This window comes from Miniopterus schreibersii, assembly GCF_964146895.1.
Source record: "Miniopterus schreibersii genome assembly, chromosome: 2".
In the NCBI taxonomy this organism is placed as follows: domain Eukaryota; kingdom Metazoa; phylum Chordata; class Mammalia; order Chiroptera; family Miniopteridae; genus Miniopterus; species Miniopterus schreibersii.
The window spans coordinates 105,421,314-105,442,811 of record NC_138102.1 but is presented as its reverse complement, the minus strand read 5'-3'; the positions used below and the strand labels follow the sequence as shown (position 1 = coordinate 105,442,811).

The following is a 21,498-nucleotide window of genomic DNA, read 5'->3' as shown; positions in this document are numbered from 1 at the left end:
ATTTAAGTAATCCTTCAGTATCTCTATAGTGGCTACCACCTACCCTCCCCCCCCAAAAAGCCCTTAAAACTTTATGCAATCTTAAGTTGTTTTAGAAGTGTCTAGAAATAAGGAGGTGATTTGACCACACCTAAAATATTGAGTTCTTGGACAGTGATTTAAGAGACATTGGCACATTTAAGTATGTTCAGACTCAAAGCATCTAACACCATGACATGTAAGGAACACACTCAAAGGTTAGCTTGGGAAAGAAATGCCTTTTGGAGTTCATGATAGTCTGCATGTATCTAGTTGGCTGTTAAGTGGAAGGGAATGTGGCCTAAGGGGTCATACTTGGGCCAATGGATAAAACTGCAGAAAAACTTCTAAAAAATGTATTTCAAGATAAGAGTTAGCCTTTTTACTCTAGCCATTAAAAGCAGAGTGTGGACATTCTTTAGAGAGGAACCGTGTACCTGGTTTTCACTGGAAGTGAAACACTAGAGAAGCCTGCTTAAAAGGGATATTGTATGAAGAGAGTCAAGTTTTAAGTGAGAGATTTAATCAGGTAACCTTAAGGGTCCTTCCGATGTGGAAATTCTCTGTGATTCTAAGGGTTTTCACATAGAGAGGGCTTTAAGGCTTAGTTGATCTGTTCTGATACCAGAATGAGGAAGTATTACTGATATGTTGGCTTAGAGGGGTCATGATAGAACTAGGTTGGCAGACTGCTTTCTTGGATTGGCAGAGACAGAGTATTAACATTTCCACTGGGGATATGTAGCTTATTACAGTATATACTCTGTATAGCCAATTTGTGTCGTCTTTGTCTGTTATAAATTTTCAGGGGAAAGTGGGTGGAGATGATGTTGACATTGGTTTTTTAGATTATAAATTTGCAGCTTTTCTTTTTTTTAATGTAAACAAAGTACAAATAAACTGTACTGTGGAATGGCCTTTTTGATATTTCTTTGAGCTCTTCAGCTTTTTGTCAGGTATGAGGCTTCAAACAGAGCTCTGTGTAGTCTATTGAAATAGCCTTTTTAAAAGGCTTACTTGTTTTCTTTGGATAAATACCCAGAAGAGGAATTTCTAGGTCATATGGTATATCTATTTTTAGTTTTTTGTGGAATCCCCATACTGTTTCCATAGGGGCCAAACCAGTTTCCTTTCCTACCAACAGTGCACAAAGGTTCGCTTTTCTCACATCCTCGCCAACACATGTTATTTGTTGACTTTTTGATAATAGCCATTCTGACTTGTGTGAGGTGGTACCCCATTGTGGTTTTGATTTACATTTCTCTGATTAGTGATGTTGAGCATCTTTTCATATGTCTCTTGGTCATCTGTATGTCTTCTTTGGAGAAATGTTTCTCTATGTTTATTGCAGCATTATATACAATAGCCGAGATATGGAAGCAACCTAGGTGTCCATCGATAGATGAATGGATAAAGAAGATGTGAGATATATATATATATCTGTACACACAATGAAACATTGCACAGCAATAAAAAGGAATGATATCTTGCTATTTGAGACATGGATGGATCTAGAGGGTATTATGCTAAGTGAAATAAGTCAGGAAGAGAAAGACAAATACCATATGGTTTCACTTATATGTGAATCAAAAACAAACAAAACAAAACAAAAATATACTCAGAAACAGAGACCAAAGGGTTAGTTACTTGAAGGTATGGGGGAATGGATAAAAAGGGGTAGGGGAATATAGTCAATAATATTGTGATAAGTTTACACAGTGAGAGATAATTACTAGAATTAGTGGAGTGATGACATTGTAAGGTATAAAAATGTTGAATCACTATATTGAACACCCGAAACTAATATACCAATGAAAGATTGTATACTAACTATACTTAAAAAAAAAAAAATTAAAAAAAAAAGGTTTACTTGTATATGTTGTCAACACCATGGCCCAGCATCCTTCATTCAGCCTCCTTTCTAGATGGGAACAATGGGAAATGTGGTTGCAGGAATTATACTTAGTGATCTTGGGCAAGCCACTTTGTTTGGGCTTTGATTTCTTCAGCTTTATAATTTGGAGTTTAGATTATTAAAATTTTAAAAAATCCTCATCCAAGGATATGTTTATTGATTTTTAGAGAGAGAGAAAGGGGTAGAGAGAAACATTGATGTGAGAGAGAAACATTGATCTGCTGCTTCTTGTATGCACCCTGACCAGGAATCAAATCCACAACCTAGGTATGTTCCTGCAACCTTTTTTGGTATGTGAGATGACATTCCAACCAGCTGAGCCACCACCTGACCAGGGATAGATTATTTAATTAAAATTTTTTATTATTAATTCGTTTAGAGAGAGAGGAAGGGAGAGGGAGAGAGAAAAGGAAACATTGTGAGAGTAGAACATTGATCAGCTGCCTCCTGCATGCCCCCTACAGGGGATCGAGCCCTTAACTTGGGCATGTGTCCTGACTGGGAATTGAACCAGCAACCTTTTTGTTCACAGGACAATGCCCAACCAACTGAGCCATCCTGGCTAGGGCAGATTATTTAATTTTTAAAAATTTTATCAAATATTGACAAATACAGGAAAAGTTCAGAAAATAATATAGTAGATTCTACTCAGATTTAACTTATCTTAATGTTTGACTGCATTTGTTGATCTTGCAAAGGTCCTTTAAAAGGAAAGTTTCTCAAAACTTACTCTAAACTAAATATTCAATAAAAGATTTGGTTTAAGTCGAAAATTTTGTTAGAATCTCTGGTTTTTAGAACTGGTTGAGCCAGGAATAAAGACTTGAAAGCTGTCATGGAGTTGGTGGTGAAAGCTTTAGGATTTAATTGGTTTCTCCAGAGGATGTTGTATAAAGTGAGATGTGAAGAGGGGGAAACAACAGAGGATCCAGTAAAGAAAACTGAAAAGATGTGGTCAGTGAATTAGAAAGGTAGTGAATCGTATTGGTAAAGTCATAAAGTCATGAGAGGAATTACAGGAAACAAGCCATTGTTTCCATGCAGTAATTACTACATTTAGACAGATCTATTTATTGATGTAAAGAAAAATAAAGTTAAGATAGCTTGAGATAATTAATAGTTTTATGATCAGAAGTGAGAGGTCAGCATAGCAAGGTAGCCAGTTTTCTGTTTATGTCTATTGAAAATCTTGTAGAGAAAAACCTTCTGTTTTTGTTGAATTTGGCATAACCTGTTTGCCACAGAACTTGATGTTTGGCAAGCTGGGTGGACACTGTTCCTGTAGCTCAGTTGATGTGAATAAACAAGGCCTTCTTTCTCCTGCCAGGAATGGTGTTAGGGTGATGACTGTGTGTCCTGCTAGTCTCTGATGTGCTTTCCTGAGTATGTTTTTTGTGGTTTGCAAAATATGGACCTCACACAAAATTATACTATGAATTTTAGTTCCCTCCAAACCGAAAGATCAGTTTAGAATTCAGAGCAATTAATCTAGCAGTAGCAAAGTGTTTTTTGTGGTTGTTTTATCTCAGATCTCTGGACTAGCACATTTAAATTCTGCATTGCATGAAAAGCAACCAAGGGAAACTTAAAGACTTGTTATCTTGGACTTTAGAAAGACCATTGGAAAACTTAGTGGTAATCATGCAATTCATCTTTGCTTTGCATTGGATTTTAATTCTTGCTGTGAGGTTTTTAGTGCTGAATTCAGGTACCCAAACTGGAAATTTTTAGTATAACATTTCTTGGATTCACTGAGCTTGACTTATTGTATTTCTGCTATTTGTCAGTAAAACACATTATTTTATCACTGCTAAAAATTCTTTTCCGTTTCCTTGTCCCCAAGGAAAAGTTTAAGTAGACTGCTATCCTGACACATGTCATGTTTATATTTCACATAGTATTCAAGGGAAGAACTCATTTAGATTTTCTTGGATGTCTTTCATTAGCAGTTTGTAATTTTCAACAGATTGATCTTATACATTTATACCTAAGTGATTAATGTTTTTGGAACAATTGTAAATGGTCGTAGATTTTGAAAATTTAAGTTTAATATTGGGTCATATTTAATTTTGGCCAGTTCACAAAATGTCCACATTTTACTTATTTATTTTATTTTTTCCAGTTACAGTTTGCATTCAATATTAGTTTCAGGGGTACAGCATAGTGGTTAGACAGTCATATGCTTTACAGAGTGTTCCCTCTGATATTTCAAGTATCCACCTGGCACTACATAGTTATTAAAATATTATTGACTATGTTCCCTATGCTGTAGTTTACATCCCTGTGAGTATTTTGTGACTATCAATTTGCACTTGTTTATCCTTTCACCTTTTTGGCCTAGTTCTCCAAACTCCCTCCCCTCTGGCAACCATCAGTCTGATTTCTGTTAGATAAAATAATAAAACAAACACTAAAACTACAGTATCATGATGTGCAGAAGTTTTAAATTTTAACATAGTTGGGTTTTCCAGTAGTTTTTCTTTAAGATGTATCTCTTTTGTGTCTTTTTAAAAAATCAATTCATGCCTCAATGTCCTAAAAGTATTCTCTTTCTTTTATTTTTCCCCCATCCCCATTTATTTCCCATATACCCTTTTCCTCCCCCCTCCCCCCTGCAGTCACCACACTGTTGTTCGTGTCCATGAGCTCTTTCTCTTTTTCTTTTTGCTTAATCCCTCCACTCCCCACACCCCCAACCAGAGCTGTCTGCCTGCTTTCTATCTGTGAGTCTGTCTCTGTTTTGCTTGTTTTAGTTTGGTTTGTTCATTAAATTCCACATATGAATGAAATCCTATGGTATTTGTCTTTCTTTGACTGGCTTATTTCACCCCTATGTTCGCTGCAGTATTTACAATAGTTAAGATTTGGAAGCAGTCCAAGGGTCCATCAGTACATGAGTGGATAGAACAGCTATGGTATATTTATTTACACCATGGAATACTACTTGGCCATAAAAAGGACCTGTAGGATATTATGCTAACTAAAAGTACTTTCTTATATTTCCTTTTAGAAGTTCTAAAGATTTGATTCTCTTATATAGACCTTTAATTCACCCAGAATTCATTTCTGTGAATGATAGGAGTTAGGGATTTTCGCCCTGCTCTCAATATGGGTAGCCAGTGTTCTAAAAACAATTTATTGAATGTGCTATCCTTTTATTACTGATTACAGTGTCACCTCTGTTCTATATATGTGTGGGCCCTATGTGTGTAGGTCTGTAGCTGAGTTCTGTTGCAGTGGTTTACTGGTTTATTCCTATACCAATACCAGGCTTTCTAATTTTGCTTTAAAAAAATTCACAAATGTATTGACATAAAATGTACTGCTTATATTTAAAATGTACCGTTTGGTAACTTTTGACACATACATCTGTAAAACCAGACACCACAATCAAGGTAATATTGTTCTAAAAGTTTCCTTGTACCTCTTTGCATTCCCTTTCTCCTGCCACTCCCCGATACTCTTTACTCTCCCTTCTTCCTCCCTCATTCCCATGCAACCCTTTATCTGCTTTCTATTTCTGTAATTAGTTTGCATTTTCTAGAATTTTACATATATGAAGTCATATAGTATATACTCTTTTTATCTAGCTCTGAGGGGAAGAGTGTTATACAGACTTAGTGGTTAAAATGGTGGAATCTGGAGACAGACCATTTAATCTTAAATTCCTGCTCTCTGACTTATTTATAGCTTTGAGATCTTGGGCCTGCTGTCCCAAGTCCCAGTTTCCCAGGTTGCCATAGGAGAGTGAAATTTTCCTCAGGGAGAATTCGAGGGAAGAAAATACAATGCTTGAGGATAGAATTGTGGGGATTTTTAATATGCTGTATATATGGTTGGCAAGCCTGTGCCTGACCATATGCAGGAAGGTTCAGAAGTCAGAGGGTAGAATGAAGGAAATGGTTTAATACAGGAGTAAATATTTGTAAGATAAATATGACTAAAAAAAAAAAAAAAGAGGTGATGATGTGAGACTGCGTTGGAAAGGATTGCTCAGGCTGGGGGAAAAACAAGTGAAACCAGAATAGAGATGAAAAAAAATAGGTATGATAGATCAGAGGTTAACCTTGTGGACAAAGGGTAGATTCAGTAGGCATACAAGAAAGAAAAGAATTGTTTCAGAAATAGGATTTTTAGAGTATGAAAGTTCTTAGGTGGACCTTTCCAGAATATAATATGGTTAACCATGTAATATTTATAAAAGTAGAATAAAGGCAGATGGGAGGTAAAAGAGTGTTTATTGATAGAATTTGTGAAAAATTATAAATGAGACCTAAAATGATTGCTTCCCCAGTTTCTGACTTGGTGGCATTTAAGCGGTTGGGAGAATTATAGTTTAGCATCGTGAAAGCTAGTTATTTTACATATTTTCCTTTCCAGTATAGTTTGATATAATTTGTAAGTACATAATGACTTAACTATAGCAAAGGAGACTAGTCACTTCGGAAATTTTCTGTAATACTTACTGAGCAGTCACTACCACTGTAAACACAGCATTGGTTCTAGATAACTTATAGTTTAGTTATAATACTAGATCTTTCCTGAGAGTTTTGCTGTACTGTAAATGTGAGTCATTACCCATATTATTGTTTTTTTCTTTGTGGGTTAATCCATATTAGGGTACAAAAATAATATAGGACAAGTTCAAGATTAAAGATGTTTTATAGAACATACTTGATATCTTAGATTTGCCACCAGCCAGCCACATGTGCTTATTGGTAACTTGAAATATGGCTAGTCCAAACTGAGATGTGATATAAATGTAAATTATAGTATGCATTGGACTTTGAAGATTTAGCATGAAACAAAGAATGTAAAATAGCTCATTAATAGTTTTTTTATATGGATTACATGTTTGAAATAACATTGTAGATATATTAGATTAAATAAATTATATTATTAAAATTAATTTTGCCTGTTCCTTTTTTCCTTTTTAATGTAGCTATTAAAAAATATTGATTTCAGAGAGAGGAAGGGAGAGGGGGAGAGAGAGAGAGAAACATCAGTGATGAGAAAGTTGTCACTGATCAGCTGTCTCCTGCACTCCCCCGACTGGGGATGGAGCATGCAACCCGGGCATGTGCCCTGACTGGGAATCGAACTGTGATCTCCTGGATCCTAGGTGGATGCTCAACTGCTAAGCCACGCCTGGCTGGGCGCTGTTAGAAAATTTAAAATTTCGTATGTGGCTTTCATATATGACTCATATTCCTGTTGAACAGCACTATCTTAATATGAAAGAAATCTACCTCTCTTTTTTTAGATATATTTTTGAAATATATCTTTATTGATTTCAGAGATAGGAAAGGAGAGGGAGAGAGAGAGAGAGAGATAGAAACATCAATGATGAGAGTCATTGATTGGCCGCCTCCTGCACGCCCCCCAGTGGGGATCGAGCCTGTAACCCAGGCATGCGCCCTGACCGGAATCGAACCCCAATCGCCTGGATCCTAGGTCGATGCTCAACCGCTGAGCCACGCCTGGCCAGGCTACCTGTCTTTTTTTTACTATTACCAAATATGTAACTATTTGCTGAATTATAAATCTTTAATTTGGAAAAGCAAAAATAAAAAAAAATTTGGTCTATGAGTGTGCTTAATGAAATTTGCTGGGGATAGATTTAAAAATAATGCTATCATTAGATTTCAAGTAATTTTACAGTTATACCTAACAGTAGCTGTTCAGCTTCAGGGATAAAGGGAACTGGATACCACACTTCAGCAGACTAGTCTTGGGGTCTGAAAGTAGACCTTTGCTTTGTGTTATGCAGCTCTCTAAGCACATTATGGGCTTGTCCTAAAACTCATGTTTTATAGCTAGATTGTATTATCTGATACAGCAAGTGTCATGCTTGGTGATGCTTGTGGTGTGTTTCTAATATTAGGTTTTCTAAAGCAGTGTAGTGTCACTTGGGAACTTAGAAATACTAATTCTTGAGCCCCACCCGTGCTGAATCAGAATAATTCTGTTTAAACCCTCCAAGTGATTGTAATGCACATAAAGTTTGAGAAACATGGTTCTGGATTATGCTACTTATATTGAAGTAGCAAAACTCAACCTCTTTATAACAATTCTCCATTTTGTCCCCTTGATAGAAGGCTACTTATCATGCTGTCATCTGGAGGTAATTTAACTGATGTAAATTTTATTTTTCTTATAAAAGGGCTCACAAAATTTCAGGATTAATTTCTAAATAGCAATACTTATATTTAGAGTGGTATTTTTTTGATTCTAATGAAAAATCGTACATTCTTAGGTTGATGCTCTCCGATTGCGTTTGGAAGAGAAGGAAACTATGCTGAATAAGAAGACAAAACAAATTCAGGACATGGCCGAGGAGAAGGGAACACAAGCTGGGGAGATACACGACCTCAAGGACATGCTGGATGTGAAGGAGCGGAAGGTGAATGTTCTTCAGAAGAAGGTAAGCTGCAGGTGTTCCGAGCTCATCTGGCGGACCTCACGTATACATACCTCTGAGTTTACCTGATATTGGCAACATTTCTCATTTCTCTGTTTATGTATTTGTGGTTAGTAATTGAAACTGTTGTTGCAATAGGTAAGTTGTTAGAACTGCTCTGCATATTCAGTTTTTAAGGTTTTTAGGTAAACACTATTAGTATCTTCAACAGTGTTTTGCATGCTGTTATTTCTGAAAAGTGCCTTGTAAATTGCCAGAATGTTTACATAGACATCCTTCTACTTCTTCGGTATTGGAACTGTAATTCCAATTCATGTAATGACATGAATTAATATTATATATGGACTTGGGATGGTCGCAACTCCATCTATGCGATTAATATTATACTTTTGAATAGAAAACATGCTACTGTAATTAACATATAGTGTACATGGGAGGTGGAACTGGGGTGCAGGGGGTCAGTGGGGGAAAAAAGAGGGACATCTGTAACACTTACAACAATAAACATAAATTAAAAAATATATAGAGTACATGTGTCAAGGAGAGAAAGAATTTCTTTCCTTTTTACCTTAATCACTATTAGAAAGAAGCTAACTCTGGAATAAAAGAAGTACTAATAATTTTTCTTTCTTTCTTTTTTTTTTTTTTTTTATTAGCTTAATTATGGTAGCAGTTATATGGACTCTGGTAGATGTTGTTCATCTCCATGAGGTGATACATTAGAAATATTTGACATTTTCCTAGTTTATTTTTAACCTCTAACAATAGCCAAGGAATAAAATTCTTTACTAAACCTCAAGTTCAGCTTTTCTTTTATGTACAGAGGACCATGTCCTATATTTGTCCTATATTATATTCGTTTGGTTTCCATTTACTTTCTATAAGTAAACATGAACATTTGATCACTCTAAATATATTTTGTTAGTTGATGCTAATTTGTTTTAAATTTTTATGCATATCTATCTATCTATCTATATGTGTGTGTGTGTGTCTTCTTCTCACCCTTTCCCCCCAACTGCTTACTTCCTCTTACCTGTTTCTTACACATTCTTCCAGAAACAGCCTATATATACATAGGCAAATATATATTCTCTCTTTTTATGTTCACCTGTTTTTGTATTCTTCCAGAAACATTTTATGCATAACCCATATAGAGCAAAAAGGTTTCTTTTAACACAGATGTTACCATTCCTTATTGCCTGTTCCTTTCCTTTTTTCCTCATTGTTACTGACTGACAACATTTTGTGTATGTACTAAAATGTACTTAACAAGGTTTCTACTGGTGGTAATTTAGTTTGTTTGAAATTTCTGCTTTTATCTAAAATGATGCTGCAGTTAAAAAGTATTGTACATGCTTAGTTTATACATATGTGGAGTATATTTCTAGGTAAATTCTTTGAAGTAGAATTGCTGGGTGAAAGGATATGCTTTGTAATGTTGGTGGGTTTTGCCAAGTAACAGGTTTATAGGGTAGAACCCAAAAGTTGTTTGGAAGTAATGCATGTCTTATTTTTAACTAGGTAAACATTTTTAAAAAGTTTTTAACTGTGACTAGAGGTTAGAAGTTAGAATTAAAACTTATTATCCTGAAATAATCATAGTTACTAAAAACAGAATGGCAACACTTACTCTAGACATTTTATATCTATAATCTTGTTTAATCCTTCCATTCATTTGGCAGTGGTTTTTAGATATTGATTGCTCTATCTCAAATGAGGGGCCAAATTTTTAAACCATGATACATAGTAAGAAATATATTTTACGTGCGACTTTGTATACACATTCATCTGTACCCATATGTAATATAGATGGTTAGAAGCTATAGCTAAAACTTTCACGAAATATACTTTACTTCATGAAAGTACTCTGAACTATCTTCTTCCATTTCTTAAAGGAATAAAAAAATGTTAGTCCTGACCCATTAGGTAATTTCAGTACTCACTAATGAAACACTTTTACACCTTGACATCCTCTCCCCCATGCTTCCCTATTCCTACCACCAAAACAGAAACTCAAAACAAATTTCAGACATAATTTGTACAAATTTGTTTAGCTTTTTTTAAAGGGATAGCTTCAGATTTTGACACAAGGTTAGTCTTACTCCAAAATGCAGCTTTTCCCATTACAACACTTCCTCATTGGGAGTATTAGATGGAAATAAGCATTAAAACATTGTTTCTTAAGTTAACTTTTTAATGTACTTTTTATTGAGGTGAAATTTATATATAACAGAATAAATCATTATAAAGTATATAGTTCAGTAGCATTTAGTGTATTCACTATGTTGTGTAACTACCACTTCTGTTTAGTTTCAATACTTTTTATTTTTCTTTTTAAAATTAATTTTTTCCAATTACAATTGACATTCAATATTATATTAGTTTCAGATAGTACAGCATAGTGGTTAGACATTTATATAACTGAAGAGGTGATTCTCCCAATAAGTCTAGTACCCACCTGGCACCATACATAGTTATAATATTATTGACTGTATTCGCTATGCTGTACTTTACATCCCCATGACAATTTTGTAACTCACTGAATTTGCTAGATAATTATCAGGTTGTCACACCCATGTGGACAAAGCTCTGCATATTCTTTTGGCATTTTGGCTCTTTCCAAAGTTTGAGACTCTTCTTGTTTGACAATATATTCAGACTTGCACACATTCCATTCTGAGAAGATTCTGGATTTCAGGTTGCCCCCTGTGAATTTCTAAAACTAGAGTACCAGCTGATTCAGAGAAACAGTTCAGTCAACAGCTCACACAGTTTCCCAGGTTAATCTTGAATATAGTGAAGTATTTATTTTTGTTTCTTTCCACTGATCATTCTTGACCTTGTTTATCACTAGTCTTGTAGCATCACAGCTTAATTATTCCCAAGGTTTAAATTTTTATTCTTGGTTGCCCAAGAATTCCTTTGAATACTTTTTCAGGAAAGGTCATGTGTGCTATATTTCCCAAATTCTTGCTTGTTGACCATGTGTTTATACTATCTTTTTGTATTTTATAATTTAATTATTTTAGAGATACAAAAAGTATAAAGTAAAATAATAAGCAATTTTATTTTTTATTGAATTTATTGGGGTGACACTGGTTAACAAAATTATATAGGTTTCAGGTGCACAGTTCTACAACACATCACCTGTACACTATATTGTGTTCACTACCCCAAGTCAAGTCTCCGTTCATCACCATGTATCCCCTGTATCCCCTCCTCCACCTCACCCCACCCACCCTTTTCCCAGCAATTACCAAACTGTTGTCCCTGTCAATGAGTTCTTTTCCTTTCTCTTTCTTTTTTGCTCAATCCCTCCACCTTCCCAACAGCTGTCAGCCTGTCTATGAGTCTGTCTCTGTTTTGCTTGTTAGTTCATTTTGTTCATTAGATTCCACATCTGAGTGAAGTCATATGGTACTTGTCTTTCTCTGACTGGCTTATTTCACTTAGTGTAATGCTCTCCAGGTCCATCCATATTGTTGCAAAGGGTAAAATTTCTCTCCTTTTTACGACTGAATAGTATTCCATTATGTAAACGTACCACAGCTTTTTTCCTCACTCGTTTTATTTTATCCACTCATTTAATTATTTCAGAGATATAAAAAAAGTATAAAGAATAATATAACATGTAATTTTAATTACTCAATTTAGGAAGTAATATTTAATACACAGTTAAAGCTTCTTGGTATATCTTTTCTTGATAGTATTCCCCTCTATTCTCTTCTAGAGATAAACACTTGATTTTTCTTAGCTCAGGAAGATGTATATTTTTATACTTTTACAACTTATATATGTATTAATAAAATATAATAAGAGGAAATACACATGGTAAATAAATTTAAGAAGTAATTTGCCCTCACTGTAATCAAGAGAATGTAAACTAAGACCAGATTAAGAAACCATTTTATACCTGTCATTTTATGCAATGTTGGCAAAAGTAAGAAATCTGACAATATTCAGTGCTGGTGAATATGGCAACTGGGCTGCTGCAGTGCTCTTGGGTTTTTAAATTGGTACAGCTACTTTGGAGAGTACTTATCTTATTAAGTTAAAAATAAACATACCCAGAACCACATACCATAGACGAACTCCAGTACATGTATAAGAATGCTCATAGTAACCTTATTTAGATTCAAAACAAAACAAAAACTAAGGAAACACTGTGCAAATGTTCATTGTCTGAAGAGTGAGTTAAGTAAATTGTATAATCACACAATGGAACATAATATTTTTGTTTTAAGGCAAGGGGATATTTAGGATAAAAATTGAGCCATGTCATTTCTTCTAGAGGTAGGGAAGAAAGAAATGTGATGAGGAAGCATATATGTATAAATATTTAAAGTAGCTTAGGTAATGTTCTCATTCTTTAGATGAGCAATGGATTCACATACTTATTATTATACTTCATAACATTTATAGATGTGAAATATTTAATATATGTAATATATTAAATATATGTAATATATTAAATAATATTTAGATATAATTTAAAATAATGGGAGACAGGTTAATTTGTTAAACTTGCATCATTGGTACTTGGGTGTTTATTATATACTTTATATATTTTTTTGTTTAAATAGTAATAATAAAAATTCTTAGAAAAAACCTCTCTACATACACCTGCCTATCTTCTTTGAAAAAGAATTGTTCCTTTATTTGGTATTAAATGTATATCTAATTCTATAATTCTGAAATTAGAACCACCTTTCTTAGAAGTTCATTTAAATATTTTGAAACAGTGTCTGATACAGATGTTGAGTCTCATTTGATAAAGTCCAGCTGTCTGTTGAATTACTTTCATCCTATAAAGTCTCTGGCAATTGGATTTATTCAGCTTATGGTCAGATATGCCCAAATATGATGCATAAATGACTTGGACTGTTTTTATCCTCTTTTCTTGAACCAGAATTTGGCTACTTATATAGTATTTGCCCACTGAGATTAACTTGGGAGCTTACTGAACAAGTGTAATCCTTCTGCGGGATGGCTTTTTAGATATTGGAAACTTGCTATTTGCCCTCAAAGCTTATTTCTCTAGGTAAAATATTTCTGTTTCTTCCATTGTTCTTATTGGTCTTGATTAAATTTTCTTGTCTAAACTAATTTTTCCTCCATACTTTAGTCCACTTGGAATTTTGGATCTAATTGCAAAAAAATGGTTAGGATGTTATTAATGTTCTGTTCTTGGCACTAGCTGAAATGTTATATTGGGCAACCCACTGAAACTCACTAACCTTCAGTTTCTTCATCTCTAGACAGGATACAATAGTTACCTCAGGGTGTTTTTAAAAAAAATGTATATGAAAAGCACATTGGAACCTGTAGATGTAAGGTATTAATATTGTTTATTCTTATTAAATTTTACTTTAAGTATAGCCAATTGCTCTAATCTTTGAGCATCTTTTTGAATCTTGATTTGATTATATAGTCTACCTTCTTCAGTTTTATGCCTTCTATCCATTTATGAGCATATTCTTTATACTTTTATGTAAGTGATATAATGTTGAGTATGCCCAGAAAACTTTTGTGGTATGTTGTAAGAAGACGCTATCAGCCCGGCCAGGCATGGCTCAGTGGTTGAGCGTCGACCTAGGATCCAGGCGATCGGGGTTCGATTCCTGGTCAGGGCACATGCCCGGGTTGCGGGTTCGATCAATGACTCTCTCATCATTGATGTTTCTATCTCTCTCTCCCGCTCTCCATTCCTCTCTCTGAAATCAATAAAGATATATTTTAAAAAAAGAAAAAAAAAAAAAGATGCTATCAGATGGATATATTTATCAAAATAATTCTAAAATCCACCCTTTTTTTAATCCTCACCTGAGGATTTTTTTTCATTGATTTTTTATTTTTTTTGAGAGAGAGCAAGAGCAAGCAAGCGAGAGAAACATCAATGTGAGAGAGAGACGTTGATTGGTTGCCTCCCATACATGCCCTACCAGGGCTGGGATTGAAGCTGCAACCAAGGTACGTGCCTTTGACCAGGAATTGAACCTTTGACCCTTCGGTCTGAGGGCTGATGCTCTAAGCACTGAGCCAAACCAGCCAGGGATAAAAGCTCCTTTTGATGGCTGTAGATTTTTTTTTTTTGTAAGCCCAGTTTATATCTAACCTTCATGTATGTATATGTACATATATATATATGTTTTTATTGATTTCAGAGAGAGGAAGGGAGAGAGAGAGAGAAATAATATATTGCTTTGGCATTACTTTTGGCATATTAGATAAGCATTTTTTGTGTGTGTGTGAAATGAACATTTATTCCTTTTTTTTTAAGTTTCTTTATCTTTATTGTTGAGAATATTACAGATGTCCCCTTTTTATTCACACTGATCCCCTCCACCCCACACCCATTCCACCCCCCAGGCTTTCCCCATACAATGCCTGTGTCCATGGATTATGCTTATAAACATGTAAGTTCTCTGATTAATCTCTCCCCACCCACACCCCCCCCTCCCCACCTTCCCTCTGAGATCCCTCAGTCTGTTCCATGATTCTATGCCTCTGTATCCACTTTGTTCATCAGTTTATTTTGTTTGTTATATTCCACATATAAGTGAGATCATGTGGTACTTGTCTTTCTCTGACTGGGTTATTTCACTTAGCATAATACTTTCTAGTTCCCTCCGTGTTGTGCAAAGGATAAAAGATCCTTCCTCTTTACAGCTGCATAGTATTCCACGGTGTAAATGTGCCACAGCTTTTTAATCCACTCATCTACTGATGGGCACTTGGGCTGTTTCCAGATTTTAGCTATTGTAAATTGCGCTGCTATGAACATAGGGGTGCATAAGTTCTTTGTGATTGGTGTTTCACGTTCCTTAGGATACATTTCTAGAAGTGGGAACACTGGGTGAAATGGCAGATCAATTTTTAATCTTTTGAGGAAACCATACTGCTTTCCAGAGTAGCTGCACCAGTTTGCTTTCCCACCAGCAGTGTACTGGCATGCCCTTTTCTCCACACTGTGGTCAGCACTTGTAGTTCCTTAATTTGTTGATGGTAGCCATTCTCACAAGTGTGAAATAACTCATTGTGGTTTTAATTTGCATCTCTCTGATGATTAGTGACTTTGAGCATTTTTTCATATGTCTCTTAGCCATTTGTATGTTGTCTTTGGAGAAGTGTCTATTTAGGTCCTTTGCCCATTTTTTAATTGGATTGTTTGTCTTCCTTTTGTTAAGTTGTATGAGTTCCTTATATGTTTTGGATATTAACCCTTTATCAGAAGTGTCATTGGCAAATATGTTCTCCCATACAGAGGGCTCCCTTTTCATTTTGTTGATGGTTTCTTTTGCTGTGCAGAAGCTTTTTATTTTGATGCAGTCCCAGCTGTTTATTTTCTTCTTAGTTTCTCTTGCCCTAGGAGATGTGTCAGCAAACATACTGCTATGAAAGATGTCTGAGATTTTGCTGCCTATGTTTTCTTCTAGGATTTTTATGGTTTCATGTCTTACATTTAAGTCTTTTATCCATTTTGAATTTACTTTTGTGTATGGTGTAAGTTGGTGGTCTAGTTTCATTTTTTTGCATGTATCTGTCCAGTTTTCCCAACATCATTTATTGAAAAGACTGTCTTTACTCCATTGTATGTTCTTGCCTCCTTTGTCAAATATTAATTGACCATAATGGCATGGGTCAATATCTGGGCCTCTTTGGGTTCTTCTTGCTTGGGACTCTCTGTGCCTCCAGAACTCATGTGCCTGTTTCCTTGACCAGGTTAGGGAAGTTTTCTGCCATTGTTTTATCAAACAGGTTCTCTAACCCCTGCTTAATTTTGACCTCCTCTGGCACTCCTATAATATGAATATTGTTACGTTTTATGCAGTCCCACAGCTCCCTTAAACTGTCCTCCTGCTTTTTAATTGTTTTTTGTTTTTGGGTCTCTGATTGAGTGATTTTTTCTACCCTGTCTTCTAATTCATTGATCCCACCCTCAGCTTCCTCTAATCTGCTATTTATTCCTTGTAATGTATTCTTTATTTCTGCTGTGTTATTCTTCATTTCTGACTGTTCATTTTTCATAGTTTCCGTATCTTTTTTCATGCTGTTGGGCATCCTTACAATCAGTATTCTGAACTCTATATCTGAGAGATTGCTTATCTTCGTTTCATTTAGCTCTTTTTCTAGACTTCTCTTGTTCTTTCATTTGGGGCTTGTTTTTTGGTCTCCCCATTTTGACTACTTTTTTGGGTTTGTTTTTACCTGTTAGGTAGATCTGCTAGGACACTCAGTCTTTTTGTAGGGCCTCTGGTACAGGCCAATGCCAGACGAAGTTTGTGACTGGCCCTGAGTTCCCTGTTTGGGGCTATCAACAACCCCAGGCTTGAGGTTTCCACTGCTGGTGGTGGGTGTGTTTGGACAGGACCAAGATGCACACCTGAGTCTGCTTTTCTAAGGCCCAGGTCCCAAAGTAGATCAAGCAAAGAATCAAAGCACCCTGAGGTCTGCCTCTGTCTGCAGACTGATTAATCTGTTTCTCTTAATGAGTCTCAGGCTGTAGAAGCTCTATAGGGTGGGGTGGCTGGTCGTTATCAGTCTCTCAACAAACCTCAGGCTGTAGAAACTCCTCTGGGCAGGGTGAGAGGCTCTCCAGCAGGATGGGACAATTGCTTCCACTCTCAGGCAAAAGCCTAAAATTCGCCTCCCAAGGAAAATGTCCCCCACAGTCTGGGGGAATAACTCTTCCCAGACTCTCCCCACAGAGCTGCAGTCCACTCCACTCCCCTTCACAGCTGCAGTCCACTCCACTCCCCTTCCGCCAGAGCCCAGGGTGAGTGGCTGCACACAAAATGTTGGGGGTTGGCTCTTTAAGAGGGTGCCTGTCCTGGCAGGCAGAACCCTGCTGCTTCTCACAGCCGGATATTATGTGTCACCTTTCTCAGTCCTGGTGCTCTTGGCTGGGAAGCCCAGGCTGGGGTTTAGCCCCCAGCGTCCTCAGTGGGAGCCCCCCCAGCTGAGATCTCCCTCTGGACCTTCAGCTGCTGCCTGTGGGAGCCCAGCAGCCCTCTCGCGTCCGCACTTCCTACCAGTCTCTGTGCGGTCTCCACTTTTCCTCCTTGGTTATGAGGGTGCTTTCCAGCTAGTTTTCAGTTGGTTTTCAGGATGGCTTTTCTATATTTTAGTTGTAAATCCAGTTTGGTTCCGGGAGAGTGTCAGTGTTGGTTCCACTCAGTCTGCCGCCATCTTGGGTCTCCAGATAGGCATTTTTAAAAACTTTGTTTTCTGAGAACAGAAGTAGCTGTGATAATGGCTAGATTGAGAGTCACATACTCTGTGGACTGTTTTTGGCTCTGATTAGGCACCACTTTCCACCCAGAATCTTCCAGCTTTCTAGGCAGCGTATGCATTTGTATGTGCCGGAATAACCCTGTGGTCAACAGCAGACGGCCAAGCACGCAGTACAGGGGGATTAGCACTGAGCTCCTCCTTCCCAGGGTTCTCCCCTGTGGTTTAAAGTAGTTTTGTGTTACAGTAAATTTTTTATCTTTATAGCAAATCACTGACCTGGAAAATGTAATTGAGCATTTGAACCTGAGCTGCATTCAAAATCTGTTAAAATTGTTCAGCTTCTTGATTGATTATAAATGATAATGTAGCTTGGAGTTTAATTTGCTGATGCAGATGTTATCATTCCCTTCTGTTTATTTTACCTTGCTTGCTTCTATTTCCTAGGTTTTGGTATTTAGAGTTTAGATTTAACAGTAGCAGAAAGCCGATTGATATTATAGAATTAGATGAGTTTTGGTGGAGGGTATGGGGGGACTCCTAGATTGGTTCTTTCAGTCTCTTCTATTTTGTTTTGGGTAGGAAGTCAGAAAGAGTAGGTTCTTTACATATTATATTTGTTTTCTCTGGAGTGTTGGCTAAGGCAGTGTAAGTTTCTTCATTCTTTCCATATTATAAAATGGAAAGGAGAGTATATTTTATCATTAAAAACTGTTTACTAATTTATTCAGAGAAAATTAGTATTTTGTTTTTAAAATTTCACTGTTTTATTTTTCATAAGGATTAATTGCAGTCTTTTCTAAATGTTATTATTTTTTTAAGTTGGCGTTAAAGAAGATAAAAGAAGACCAAGTTTGGCTCCAGTCAAATTTTAAGTTGGAAACTTAATATACTTAGGGATTAGAATTTTCCCTCTTCTTTCTTTTACCTATAATTTTAATAGAACTCAGGTTATTTAAAATTTGTTGTTTATGGAGAATGTGTATAGCTAAATTCTTGAAATACCATTTTATTGAAAAGAAAACAATGCATAGTGAAAAATCTGATGAGTGATGATATTTCTACTGGGGAATATATTCCATGTGGATTTACTTTGCTTCATATAACTTTTTTACCCTCTCTTTTTCAAGTAAACCTTAAGGAGGTAGATAGTTGAACTTTCAAAGTCTAATTTAACCTCCAATTTATTAATAGATAACTTTTTAAATGAAGTTGATTTTATACAAGTCATTTTATAATGACTGAAAAATTATTCCCTAAGAAAAGGGAAGGACCTTAGTTTACCTTGTTATAAATTATCATTTATTTATTTAAAAATATTATTAAATTTATTGGGGTGACATTGGTTAATAAGCTTATGTAAGTTTCGGTTGTATAATTTTACTTTGCTCACTTATTTGTGAGTCAGGAATTCAAAAAGGGCTCTCTTGGGTACTTTGTCCCTGATTCCTTTGGTGACAGTCTGTGGTAAGATAATCTACTACCAAGGTGGCTTCTTCACTTGCACACATTCTGCCTACGTACTCCTGGCCTCAGGCTATATGGCTACATGGCTGCTTTTGCCTCAGACTCCTGCACATGCCCTGAGTATCTCACAGCATGATGAGATTAGTTACACTTCTGATGTGGCACCTGACTTCCACAGTCATAGATGATAGAAGCAGAAGCTGCCTGGCTAGTTAAGGGGTATGCTAGGAAGTGGCAGAGGATCCCTTTTTCTGTATTATTCTGTTGATCATAATAGTCACAGGACTTCCCTTCATTCAGGGGGATCAAGAAATAGACTCCACTTCTTCATCGAGGAGTGTCAATGCCACATTGTAGAAGAGCATGTCATGTGGGAGATATTGTGGCCATTTTTGGACAATATCTGCTCCCATTGAATAACACATTGGATAAAGGATTTAGAATATGAGGGTGAGATTTTTGTGTGTGGTATGGTAATAAGACTCTTGTGGTTTTTTTCTTATTCTAGTTGTCTTATGATGTTGCAGTGTTATTAGAATGAAGAATTTTTCTATTTCTATGTTTAACTTAGTGTTTTAACCCATTATTTATAGGGCTTCTATATCATTCATTGCTCCCAACAGAAGTCACCTCAAACCAGAAGGAATTCGAAACAGTTTAAAATTGTTTTACCAGATTCATAAATTATTACAGGATATGAAAAGAATTCATAGGAAAAGGGTACGGGGGAATAAGGTGTATTGGAAGGACGGACTGACAGCAGAAGGTGAATTTATGCTACATATTTATTTTGGAGATTCACCTTCAATGAGAAGCATAACTGTCTAGATGAAAAATTTGCATATTAGTGATCTAACATGGAAGAGACTGTCATCTAGAAGATAATCAGATTGAATATGTGCACAGATGATACACTGAGTGCAAAAGAATTTTTAAATCTGTTAAGAACAGACAAACTTGGCTAAATTGGTTTATGTTATTTGGGGAATAAAGCAGGATAAATCTCAAGTTTATTAGTTTCACACTTCATTGATATTGTGAAACCTTGACTTTTAAGCTAGCACTAGGGTTAATTGGATGGATGTTTTCTTTTTTTCCTTAATGGAGATGTAATTTACTTACCATAAAATTTACTATTTTAAACTGTGTAATTCATTTGTTTTGAATAGTTATGAGATTGTTCAACCATCACCACTATTCAATTGCAGAACATTTTCATTATCCATAAAAGAAACTCATACCTGTTAGCAGTCACAACCCCTTATCCTCTGGCAACCACTAACTACTTTTTTTCTCTGGATTTTCTTATTCTGGACATTTCATATAAATGTAATCGTACAATATGCGTTTTTTGTGTCTGGCTTCTTTAACGTAATGTTTTCAGGATTCATTCATGTTGTAGCAGGTATTGTATTTTATTCCTTTTCATGGCTGACTAATATTCCACTGTAATGAATATACCAAATTTTGTTTACTCATCAATTTATAGAAATGAGGGTTCTTTCCACTCTTTAGATATTATGAATAATTATTCTCTCAAAGTTCACGCACAGGATTTTGTATGAATATATCTTTTCTCTTGCATATATATCTGGGAATGGAATTGATGTTAACTCATGTTTAACTTTATAAGGAACTGCCCAACTGTTTCTAAAGTGTCTACATAATTTTATACTCCTGCCAATGCTTGTTATTTTTCTTTTTAAAATAGTCATTCTTATAGGTACAAATTGGTGTATCTTATTGTGGTTTTGATTTGCATTTCCATAGTGACTAATTATGTTGAACATCTTTTCATGTGCTTGTTGACTATTTGTATATCTTCTTTGAAGAAATGTCTCTTCAAATCTTTTGTCCATTTTTAAATTGAGTTTTTATTTTTATTTTTTATTGTTGAGTTCTAGAAACCTTTTATATATTTTGGAGGCTCCAAAATATCAGATATGTGATTTGCAAATATTTTCCCATTTTGGGGTTTATTTCTTCACTTCATTGATAGTATCTTTTTATGCGCACAAGTTTTAAATTGATGAGTAATTTATCTTTGTTTTTCTTGGTTGCTTATGCTTTTGGTGTCATATCTAAGAAAACATTGCCTAATTAAAGGTCATGAAAATTTCTTCCTACATTTTCTTCTATGAGTTTTATAGTTTTAGCTTTTACATTAAGGTCTTTGATCCATTCCAATTATTTTTTGTATATAATATAACATCAGAGTCCAGCTTCATTACTTTGCATGTGTATATTCAGTTGTCCCATCAGCATTTGTTGAAAAGACTCTTCTTTCCCCCGTTGAGTCATCTTGAGACATTTGCTGAAAATCAGTTGGCCATAGATACATTCATTTCTGAACTCTAGATTCTATTCCATTGATATGTATGTCTATCCATGTGCCATACCACACTGTCTTGATTACTATAGCTTTGTAGTAGGTTTTGACATTGGG

The 21,498-nt window shown here is 35.6% G+C and overlaps 1 protein-coding gene across 6 annotated transcripts in view; it reads left to right on the top strand.

Annotated features, from left to right (window-relative positions):
- ERC1 (ELKS/RAB6-interacting/CAST family member 1) overlaps positions 1 to 21,498 on the top strand; it is a 426,664-nt gene that overhangs the window by 128,472 nt on the left and 276,694 nt on the right. For all 6 annotated transcript variants that reach the window (XM_081130861.1, XM_081130858.1, XM_081130859.1 and 3 more), the window contains one exon: positions 8,190 to 8,357. In XM_081130861.1, the coding sequence (XP_080986987.1) occupies positions 8,190 to 8,357 (168 nt within the window). The remainder of the gene's footprint in view (positions 1 to 8,189; positions 8,358 to 21,498) is intronic.